Here is a 12,603-nt window from a genome sequence, read left to right as displayed (position 1 = left end):
CAACAAAATCTTTCTAAAAGTATTATATTTAAAAAAAAACTGAGAGAATTTTAAACCTGAATTATATTCCGACTTTGGTTTCAATACAATTCAAGAACCACATGTCAATATTCGATGAACTGTAGCATTCTTAGTATTTCTATTGTTTTTTATTGATGCTCTGAACACAATTCTTTGCACTTAAGTTTAATGCTTTATCTTATCTTTATTATTATGTGCATTTTTCTTTGCTCATTACCAACGTACAAACTTTCTGCATAAGTCTGAATGTGCATATACATGACTGTCATTCTAAAACTGCAAAGTAAATTTTTCTGTTTATTCTACATTGCTTTTTTCTTTTACTTTTCTCAAGTTAAAACAAAAAGGCATGATAGGCATATCAGAAACGAATGCTGTATGATTAGATCAGAAGTCTTTTCATATGAAACTGTTCAGATAGAGTTTGTGGAAAAAATAAGAAATAAAAGTGATAGTTGGAATCATTGCTACTTTGCAAGTTTATAAAATAAGAAATTGTTATACAATACGACAATGATAAACACAAGCATTTGTTATTTTATACATACAAAATAAATCTTCAGGTTTTATGCCTGTCTGATTGTTACAATTTTTATAGAGTGATTTATACACAATTACAATTTATTTATGGTTTATATGTACATATATTCTAACCACAATTCAAAAATAACCTTAACATCCATTATATGAAACCATGAATATGACATAAACCATTTGCTTTTTTTAAAACAATTCCTTTTTGTTTGTATATATATATATATATATATATATATATATATATATATATATATATATATATATATATATATATATATATATATATATAAAAGGAAAAAAAACCGATATAAGGAATCTTTTCTAAAATATTTCAATTCATGATTCAAGGGTAACTATCATCTCGTTTGAAGTCAAAAGTCGCAAATTCTAGATCGATGCAATGACCTTGTTTGCAAAAACAATCTGTCGTTAGATCGAATGTTAACTGATGTCTGCCATACAAATTGCTAGGCCATTATTTTCATACCGAATTGACTCAGATTTCTCCGTTTACCCGATCATGACAAAGAGCACAAGGCAGGTATGACCAGCCGACAGGGGTTGCCTACTTCTCCATGGTACCTGATTCCACCTCTGTTTTTTAGAGGTCCGTATTTTGCTCTGCTCACAATATGTATTGTTTCAATGGACTTTTGAGCATTATTGCTATTCATTATCTTCATATTTAAAGGAATAGGTTTTTTCCTTTTGATTTTATTTGATTGTTTGTAATATCATAAATGTACTTTTTCTACTGGTTTAGACCAAATGATCACAACTGACTTAGATTTTACGAGTAAATTGTGCTACTTCTTGGAATATATACTGCTTGTTCAGACAAATCTGTTTTTTTACTTATCATGAACACTAAGCCTTATCAAATTAGAATAGGACTTTAAAAATTAACAATACTTAGTAAGCAATTACGGAATTTTGTAAGTCTTTCTGGGATAGTTTTTTTTATGCTGACTCCTTAATGTGTGCTTCTTACGTGACATTCGTCAGAATAAGAACTTACTCAGAAATAAATATTTATATGTCTTACTTCGGGAAACAATAAATATGTATAATAAGTTAAAAACGACAATTTAAAAAAGCCATGCCAAATATCTCTAGTGCAATTAAAGCTTTTGTGAGATAATTATATTTCAAAAGTGCTATTAGAGAAAAGTATATGTAGGTGAAAAAAGTAAATAACCGTTCACCAATCTTAACTTTTTTCACAAAACTGATATGAATATTTGCTAAGTTATGACAATAAATGTGTTAAAATATAAATCAAAAGGATTGAAATCGGGTAAGAATCAAAACATCGTAGCAAAAATGTGAAAAGATAAAAAAAATTAAACGTTAGAATGTAGGGTTAAATCTGCATGATTAATAGATTCATTAAAGCTGAAAAGCATCACCCAATTACTGACATCAACTATTACAATATTATTCAAAGAGCTAAGGATTTAGTGCTAGTGGAAATATTCTATATTTTGATAAAAATATTGCTGTCGGTATTATTTAAGAAAAGAAAGCTTTTCCGATAGTAAATCATCACCTGGAAGAATTACTACATAGTTAACCTTCCCTCTGTGGGAAAGGTTTTACTTTAGAGTAGTTATTCTCTATTGAAAACCTTCACACTGAACCATGATCGGTTTGGATTTTACTGGCAGGACTATATAGAATTTTTTTTATATCGAACCTTTTTAAAATGACAGTGTCGTTTTCATTAAGCTACCAATAATTACATTTGATAATTATTGTCTATGATGAATGATAATATCAGTGATAACAAAGGAATTTAGAAAGATTAACATTTTTTACAGTACATAGTATTCTGTAAGCGTACTTATTTTAGTCATAATCATATTTTAGCGTTTTTCATACTGTTTCTTTTCCATCAATTTATGTGCACGCTAATGTATAATTAAAACTTATACATAGTGTTCTTACAAGTCTACTGTATGATATCGAAGTTGAAAATTTTGAGACATGTTTAACATTTAGGATTTCATGTTTAACTTGCGAATTAAAAAAAAAGAAGACATTTATCTTTTCTTTCTTTTAATTTTTTCCGAGCAAATCTTAGTGAGTATTTTCCTGGCCGATTATTTACAAAATATTAAAACGACCAGGTCTAAGAGACAAGAATATATATATCAGGTTATTATATGATTGAATAATTTCTAGTTCTCTGCACTGGCTGAGATCCAACATTGTAGAAATAATACTTAGCTTTGTTCAACTGCACGAGACCTTTCGGTTGAACAATTTTTTTTTTAATCTTTCGGTTTAACAATTTTTTTTTTAACTTTTCGGTTTAGCAATTTTTTCTTCATTGAATCAAAGAACTTCCAATATATACAATAAATTACAATTATATGTAACTATGAAAAGTTGTGCTCAACTTCACCCGACCTCCCCTTCCAGGTAAACATAACATTAATTTTTTACGTTGAAAAAAAAACTTCTAAATTGATACAATGGGTTATAAAAAGTATTTCAAGTATTAAATATGACAGTGATTTTATTCTAAATAGTGTCAAAATAGACCAAGAAATTTTAAATTAATACAACTGGTTATATTTATTTTATTCGAGTTTATCTCACTGCATTTGGCAAGGACCTCAACAAATATAAACAATTAAGAAAGATAGCAAGGTTTGTTTGACGATTTTGTATCATTTAACCATAAAAATTTCAGTCAATACCATGATATAGCAACCCTCGAAATAAAATATTCACCTTAATGAATATTGTACCCTTCGGGTGTTCAAATCATCGAATTCATCTTATAAAAACCTCAATAATTGTATGTCATTTATTGAAATTATGTACGTACATGAATTTTCTAACAGATTTTTTGTTTTACAAATGTAATTTGTGCTCAAGAACAGCAAGTTTCTTTCACTAGAAGCTGTTCACATTTTTTTCAAGAATATATGGATATCAAAATTCAATGCCAGGGTAGCAAATTGATGAGTTCAAAATTTTTTTTTAAATATAAAGTTTTCGGAGTTTTACCTGAGCATTTTCCAAACTAAAAATCTGAGCGTGGGCAACAAGAACTTAAAAGGTTACTGCAATATAAAGCAAGGAAAAAAAATACAAAAACATTTATAAGCACGAAATGAAACTTACATCAACTTATATACAGGTAAGCAGATAGTAAGATTATATAAATTGCTGCCCTTCGATCACGTGGAAAGAACCAACATTCTCACCGATAGTTATGATAACGACTTAGGTAATAGATATGACTTTCACTATAAAATCTCTTAAGTACACGTGTTCTTACTAGATATGATGTTTTATGAGTGAATCCATATTGATTTAACAGAAAATGCGACATTTAGTGTAGAATGATAGATACAAGAGTTTGACATTAAAATGTAAATAAAAAAGTTGTTTGTTATTACTACTGTGTCATGCAGAAAAAGAAGCAGATGCAACCATATAACTACAAAAAATAGAGTCCAACATTTAATCTTTATGATTATATACATTTATATACATTTGTGTGTTACATTTTGATAGGGAATTGTAGTACTAACATAAAACCTGCTGCAGCAAGTTTATATGGTCCAGAATTAAATGTTGCAAACATACATTTAAATCTTTTATGCATAATATAGACGTGAAATATTGGAGATAACTAACAGTATTCAAGCTCAAAAGTCCATTCAAACAATGCAAATCAGGATCAGAGCAAAAAAAAAAAAAGCGGACAAGAAAAACATCAGAAGTGAGATCAGGTTCAATGGAGGAGTGAGCATCCCCTGCCGACCGCTCACACCTGCCGTTTGCTCTTTGTCATGATCGGGAAATAACGGAAAAATCTGTCGACAGTTCAGTGTGTAAATAATGGCTTAACAATTAATATGAAATATGCCAGTCAATATTTGACTTAATGATAGATTGTACTCGCTGACAAGGTCATTGTATTGACCATGGAACTTACGAAATGATGACTTTAAACGAGACTGTTGATATTCCTGTTTCATCAACTTGTTTGTCAATAACTTACCTCGTTTTAGAAATTGTTCATATGTAGAGCATACACTTGCGTATCGAATCAGCTGAAAGTTATAAACACCGTATGCAGGTGCTAAGGGTATATTTCTGCATAAGTAAGGGAAGTTGACGATTGAAAAGTTAAAGTCATCACGTTTGTCATAAAGCTTTGTTGTTAGGTTACCATTAAAGTCTTTTTCTTGTAAAATATCTAAATATAATACAGATGTGTCAGATTCTGTGGTATCTCTTATTTCAAGCTCACTGGGATATATCGTGTCAACATATGAATGAAGATAACTATTGTTAACTGATATACGCCGTCGATATATCTAAATTTCGAGTTGAAGGCCACAGCACGTGTTTTCCTTTTCTCATGTATAAGATATTGAATAAATTCTTATTCATATAAATACAAAAATAGGTCTTCTTAAATCGGGGAGCAATTGGTACCCTTGGGAATTTCAACAGATTGTTGGAAGACCTGGTCTCCACAAAAAACTAAATAGATATTGTCAATCAGAAACTCAAGCATCTTTTTAATATCAACTTCAGAGTATCTGTGCGTACAATCAGAATATTTTTTAACAAAATAATTTTGCAAATGACCAATGACAAGATATGTAAATTTACGAGTTCCATTTTTATTGAAAAAGCAGTGTCATTGATGTCAAAAAGCCTGGACTTTAATTGGTCGTGGGGAATTGTTGCTTACAGAGTTGAAAAGTCGTAAGTTTCTATGTTATTTATTTTGGTAAAATTTTGTGATTTTAAATTTTCCAAAAGTTCTTTGGAATTTTTAAGTATTCACGTCTGATTTATACCACTTCTCGAATATATTGTTGCACAGTACTCCTGACGTTTTTCCTTTACTGCTGTTAATATTTTAGTGAGGAGGAAAAAAAGAGGCTTAGTAGAACATTTACTGGAGCCCGCTATGTATCTTTGTTTGTAAAGATTTTTTTTAAGTTTCGGAATCCAATATAGATATGGTAATTCAAATTCATTTTGGTTGTTGGGAAAATTAAAAATACTCAAAACTGACATATGTTTTTGAAGAATTTAATCCTTAGAAAGGGGGCTATGGGTATAAGTTGGATTACCACTTGTAGAATTAAATCCCAGTTCCTCTAAAATACAATTAAAATAATGAGCCTTACAAATTAAACAAAGACAATGTTATTACCTGCTTTGTCAGCTGGGTCCAGTACATACTGATCGTGTGATCTATCTAATTCTTTTTTCACTTCTGAATTATTGAAAACAGAAGGATAGATGGTTTTCATATTGCCCCTCAATCGCTAAGTGCGTAATTTTAACATACATCTGATACATCCGTGCCCCCATTAATTTTGCCGATATATAGTATTATATAGTACTTTAGAAAACATAGCTACTACATGTATATGCTTGTGCCCCCCCCCCCCCAATAAAAACGTCTAATGACCTTTTTTTGCTTGTCAAGGATTTTTTGGTAGTCAATAGTACCCCCCAACTGAAAATGTGCGGCTGCCCCCCCCCCCCAACTGAAATTGCTTCCTACGGGCCTGATTTAATCCATTCTGGCTAAGTGTCAAGGTCTACTTTTTCGTGTCTGGCCCACCTTCCACAGAATTCATAATATTTATGAAATTATGAAGTCGAAAGACCATATATAGTTTTCTCTAGCTTTCTAAATTAAAAAAAACTCTTTATTTTGAGCTACATGTATACAGTCAATAGTATTGTTATACAAAGACCAAACAAAAATAAAATATGTTGTTAATTTACCAAATAATTTACCAAATAAGAATTTATGAAGTTTTCTAGGTCAACAACGTTTGAATCTTGAAAATTTCTTTACCCAAAAATATTTCCTTTGAATGCACTTTTACAATACATTTATTCTCAAATTTGTAAGAGTAGGATGATAATAACATGTATACAGATTATCATGCTTTATACCTTTGATAATTTGATTGATATGTGAACCGAGTGTTAAATCTAAGCCAATACAATTTGCCGTTAGGTCGAATGTTAACTGGCGTATTTCATACAAATTGTTAGGCCATTATTTTCATACCGATTTGACTACGGATTTCACCGTGTACCCGATTATGACAAAGGGCATACGACGGGTGTAACCGGTCGACAGGGGATGCTTACTCCAGATGGCACCTGATCTAACCTCTGTGTTCAGATAGAGGTACTTATTTACTGTGCTCACGATTTGTGTAGTTTCCTCAGACTTTTGAGCATGATTACTGTTTTTTATCTCCATACTTCACGGTAAAAACAATAGATATATATACGTTATTTGATTTTGATATTTAGTAGGCCATGCTTAATATTATTCCACGTATTAAATGATAGAAAGTATCATTTTTAGAATGGATTGTCTTTCTTGTTACTGTTATTTACTTAAGTGGTATTATTTCTTTCATTCTTTAGACGAATATGATTTTTCATTGATAAAAAGAAAAGCATGAAGACAAATGTAGAGGAAAGTATATATATAAAAAAAAGAACTTTCAAATTAAAATCCCGATTCAAGAAATATACATATTAATTGTAGATAACTTATTATTACCATCTTGAAAATCTCCATTATGTATTTAGCTACCGGTGTCCTAAAAGAAAGTGAGAACTAAGTGACGCAAACATACCCCCCCCCCCCCCCAGTGATCCTATTAGTCGTGCCGCTCGACAACCAGTTAATTTGCCATATATGAAGATTCCCCTGACAGTTGTTACAACTTCCACAAGTAAAACAAGGGAGATACATAAAACATTAAAGAAACTTTAAAAAATCTTCAATAAGTGAATACTAAACATCCATAATTCGAAGGCAGGAATTGTTATATAATTTCTTTTTTTTTAAATTATTATCTTTTTGGGTCCATTTGTTCTGAGGCACGGTAGTACAGTACTTTACCGATTTGTCTTGTATATTCAGCATTGTTCACTCCGAATGTGTAGTGCAGGAATATATCATGTAAATTTTGAATTAATGATTACTAGTCATGTATCTAATCAAGTACAGCTGTATATTCAAAATTTTAAAGAAATTTTAAATTGACACTTTCCTTTCTTTTCAAGAAAAGTGACGATAAAAAGTAAATAAAAGTATCAAAATATATTTACAAATGGTAATTTTGCTGTAAAAATTAAGATCAACTAAATTTTGTTTTTATTGAAAAAAAAAAACATTTCAAACATGAACAAAACAAATATAAAATTGAGACGTAAGACTTTAGCATCCAGTTTGATCCTGTTTTAAGAAGTTGGACGTATCGATGCCGAAAGAGGCAGCCTTGCTGAAAAGTCGGTTTGTCACAGATTGATCCAGCGTTCTTTCGCGACTCAAGATCCAGGCATATGTAAAATGGAAGATCCCCAAAATGTCCGTGCATGAGTATATCATTGTGTGGGTTGTATAATCGGTGTCCAAAACCCAGTATCTTCCGTATGGAGCCACTGAAGTGATCAAATAAAAAATTTCCATTTTTAAGGTATGTGCCATATATATTTATCATTTGTTAATATGATGATTTTTTTTGCCTAATAAATAGAAGTAATGTATCTAGATATGAAAAATTTTAAAGGTGAAAGTCAAAAACTCAAAGTTTTTAAAATTTGTTTCGTGGATATTTCCCTATCTTCTTTAATACCATCTAAGATGAGATTTCTTCTATGATGACAAAATGTATCTCCAGCATCATTGTTAGATAAGCTGAAAACTTCAGAAATTAGATCCATTCAAAGAAATTTTAAGTGTAAGGACTGCATTATAATTTCATCTGTCTTGATCTGTGTTTTAGGTCAATAAAGATAAAATGTGTAACTTACGATTAGAGAATTTCACGCCTAGCCTTGCTGGATATTTTGGGTCCGGTATGTACGCGTCCCCAGTGGCTTCTTTAATTTGTTCATTTCTGAATGGAATAAACAAACACTAATTGTAACAAATATTAAAGACAACAGTTGGCAATTCAGTTTTCATAAACATAATCTACCGTTGTTTACATTAATATATTAGAGAAATGCTTTTGTTGTTGAATAGATTGTTTAAAACGTAAAGGATTAAGTATTCATATAAAATTTACAATAGTATGCATTGCTGTATTATCGAAATGATTTTAAATATCTATATCTTGAGATGCGTGTCTTTATATCATAAGGGATGCTGAAAACAATACCAACTCACTCAATTCCTGAATTATGGACTCGGATATGACCATTTGATTTTAGCTCGTAATTTGCTGAGATACACTTTGCATTTCCTTCAAAGTTGGCTTTAAATTTATATATTTCATACCATGTTCCAAGATACTGCAAATAAAAGAAGGCACAGGTTCCTTAAGAAAAAGCCATCGTCGTTTATGTATATATTCATATCTCTCAAAAAGACCTTTATTCAATCAAATTTTATCATTTTTCTACAAATGTACAATGAAAACAATAAAACTCACCCTGTTAATATCAAAAGTTTCCTGGGTTTTCACCTGAGCACATCTCCCAAAACCAAAGATTTGAGCGTTGGAAATGTCCAATAAAATCAACGATACAAAAAGCAAAAGCAGCATGATTTGTGATTTGAATAATAAACTGGGATAGACGATGATACATGGATATTTATACAGGGAGGATTTCACTTCACAGAACGTGACAATACACGTGAGTTATGACCAGTGTAAACAAGAGAAGAGGTGAGATTTCACCTAAACACATACCGGGTATTTCAATAAAGTTTATTCTGTCTAAGAGGTAGTTAAAAGCTATTTATAGAAGAGATTATCCTAACTATTAACCCTTCAATCAATTTCAAGCTCCAGTGCACGTCGTTAAAGACGTTAACTTTCCGATACTGTGAATATATTGACTGGGGATGAAAACTATGTAAGGTTAACAAGAAGACGGAACCAGGATTGTCTTTCTTTGTTATCCTTCAAATTGTAAATAAGAGGCCCATGGGCCACATCGCCCAACTGAGCACTTTGGCGAGGAAAATGCAGAAATCAGTTCAGTATTGAAAAATTTAAATATTTAAAGTGGTTCCGGGGGGTATAATTTGAACAAACATGACTAATAATCTACATACCTGAGGATGCTTCCATTTAAATATGATCAAACATGGCTTTGCTGTTCTTGAAAAGAAGATTTTTAAAGATTTTCCCTTTGTATTCCTATGTAAAACTTTGATTGTCTACTGTGGCCCCACCCTACCCCCGGGGGTAATGATTTGAAAAAAACTTGAATCTACACTACCTGAGGATGCTTCCATATAAATATGACCATTCATTGCTTTGCTGTTCTTGAGAAGAAGATTTTTGAAATTTTCCCTATGTATTCCTATGTAAAACTTTTTTTGTTTGAACATAATTTTATTGTATAAATAATATACAAATGGTTTGAACACAAGTTGTAACAACTTACGAGGTTCTCTAAATGGCTACAACTGTCAAGGTCTATATATAGAAAACAAAAATATTGATGTACAAATATGTTTGTTGTAAACATACATTCATTACATGATAAATATATAACTAACTAGAGTTTTAGTGTTAGGCTGTAATAATTAATTGAATCTGCCAGAATCTCATAAATTTTTGTACAGATTGAAAAAAATATTTATTGATTTCAACATTTTGTGACTCTTCTCCCCACAGAAGTAGGTGACAATCAATAATATTCAATTTAGTGTTTGGATTAGTAAGACATAGTAGGTTTCTAAATAGTTCCTCTCTAGCATGTTGATACTTATTACATACAAAGAAGAAATGATATGGGTCTTCTGGTGTACCATATGAACAATTAGGACTCTCAATAATGTTTCTTTTATAAAGATCATAATTTAAAATACAGTCGTGTCGTAGTTTAGTATGTATGAAATTAAGTCGTCTGTTACCATAACATAAATAAGGAGGGGGGGGTCTGCTGGTTTTTTATGTATATTGTTTTTAAAACTACTAAAGTTGAGCTGTTTCTTGTGGTCATACTTAAACTATTCCATTGGTTTACTGTATCGGGAACAAAAGATTTCTTAAATATTTCGAGTCTGCATCTAGGAATAGTGTAGTCATCTCGATTACGTGTGTTGTAATTTGATTCAACACTCCTTATTGAGGGAAAAATACTTTTTTAAATAATCAGGTACCAAACTGTGATGTACTTTAAACATAGTATTTATGTAAACCTTTGATCGCCCACTGTGGCCCCACCCTACCCCCGGGGGGTCATGATTTGAACAAACTTGAATCTACACTACCTGAGATTTGCTTCAAATAAGTTTTATATTTTCTAGCAAGTAATTCTTGAGAAGAAGATATTTAAAAGATGCCATAAATTTTTCACGAATTCGCAATTATCTCCACTTGGAAGGCGTGACCCTTCAATTGAAGAAACTTGAATCCCCTTTACCCAAGGATACTTTGTGGCAAGTTTGATTGAAATTGACCCTGTGGTTCTTGAGAAGAAGATGAAAATGTGATAAGTTAACAACGACGACAACGACAGACAACGGACAGATTTTGAACAGAAAAGCTCACTTGAGCCTTCGGCTCAGGTAAGCTAAAAAGATGTTTGAATCAGTCCATGGTAAGCACTGTTTCTAATGCATGTGCCATTGACATAAATTAAAGAAAATTACTTTGTAATCTTGCAATTTTATACCCATAATGAAAAAGAATAAAGTAATATGTAGATATTTATCTCAAGCAAATTTAAACTTAATTACATAATCCATACATAAGACTGAACATTTAACAGCGCATGTTTGTCTGGTTTCCTTTATTATAGTGTGCATGTATATTTAAAACTATCATTTTTCAATGATAATAAGATACTTCAACATTTTTTTCTACATATTTTTTTCTGTCTCTTCAGATTTTGTAGATACTGGAAACTATCATCACATTTTTGACCTGATCGTTAAGATTGCAGATAATAAAACATGTACTGTTTGTTTAATTGCTTCTAGCAAACTGACTGTAAGTCAAAGTACATGCATGTAGAAAAATTTTTTGCGAACTAAATACAGGATATATCATCCAGGATATATCATTTGTAAAGCCCACAGTCTGAGCTAGAAATAAGTTTTCAGATACTACTAACAAAGTACATGAACTACTTACGTCAATATTAATATCGAACTAATGACCAGTCTGCTAAATCTTGGAGCGTTGCACTGGTTTGAAACTCTAGTTTTCATGTCCTGGCCAAAAATATCTGAATACAAACCATCTATAAAATTTTCAACAATGGAATATAGTCTGCATTGTGAGTTTGTTTGTTGTTTAATGTCCCTCTCTTTTTCACTCATATGGAGATGCCACCACTTGCCGGTGGAGGGCTGCAAATTTATACCTATACTCGGCACTCAGGGCCATTGAACAGTGAGGGATCTTTTTCGTGCCAACACCTACTGCCACACGCGACCTCGGTTTATACGGTCTCATCCAAAGGACCGGACTCCGCGTCCCGCAGTTGATTCAAATCCGCTACGTAAGGATCAGCTCCTTACTTCGCAACTCTAGAGCAGACGCTCCAACCACTGTGCCACTCGGACGACGATATTAGCAAGTAAGAATGGTGTAAGATCGACAACTCTAGGTGTATTCAGTGCAATTAATGGCAGGTCTTTACACTTGAATTGAGAAATGCCTATCATTTTTTTCAGATGATACTATGTACTGTAAACCAACTTTTATCGCATGCGAGAAATTTTCGCGACCTACTTTAACTCACGATTATTAATCGTTTTTCTTTGTATTTGTAGAGAATAATTCCTCAGTTGCGAAAATTATTGTCGTGGATTGATTTCAAACTGCCGATTCGCGAAAAAAGATGACGCGAATAATAGTTGGTTTACAGTTTTTAGACGTATCAAATGTTTTTGTGTGTATTTGTTTGTGTGTTTGTTTGCTGTTTTTCAACTTACAGTGCCTTGAATAATACGAAATATATAAGAGAAAATGAACAGTAATCAAGCTCAAAAATCCATTGAAACAAAACAAATCGGGAGCAGAGCAAACACGGATCTCTACAAGCATCAGAGGT

General features: G+C 31.6%; 2 protein-coding genes across 2 annotated transcripts in view; both read right to left on the bottom strand.

The window, feature by feature from the left end:
* LOC133171732 (twisted gastrulation protein homolog 1-A-like) overlaps positions 1-12,603 on the bottom strand; it is a 403,867-nt gene that overhangs the window by 288,727 nt on the left and 102,537 nt on the right. The gene's annotated exons all lie outside the window — the stretch shown is intronic.
* Positions 7,799-9,220, bottom strand: LOC133171928 (apolipoprotein D-like). The gene is made up of 4 exons (XM_061306719.1): positions 9,018-9,220; positions 8,753-8,877; positions 8,395-8,480; positions 7,799-8,022 (listed from the first exon to the last, which is right to left on the bottom strand). Exons 1-4 carry the CDS (start codon positions 9,129-9,131, stop codon positions 7,799-7,801), a joined length of 549 nt encoding a protein of 182 aa, XP_061162703.1. The 5' UTR covers positions 9,132-9,220.

The sequence above is a fragment of the Saccostrea echinata genome, unplaced genomic scaffold (assembly GCF_033153115.1).
Source record: "Saccostrea echinata isolate AGI-Se365-2 ecotype Australia unplaced genomic scaffold, CSIRO_AGI_Sech_v1 ptg000054l, whole genome shotgun sequence".
Classification (NCBI taxonomy): domain Eukaryota; kingdom Metazoa; phylum Mollusca; class Bivalvia; order Ostreida; family Ostreidae; genus Saccostrea; species Saccostrea echinata.
This window is presented reverse-complemented; position numbering and strand designations above follow the sequence as displayed.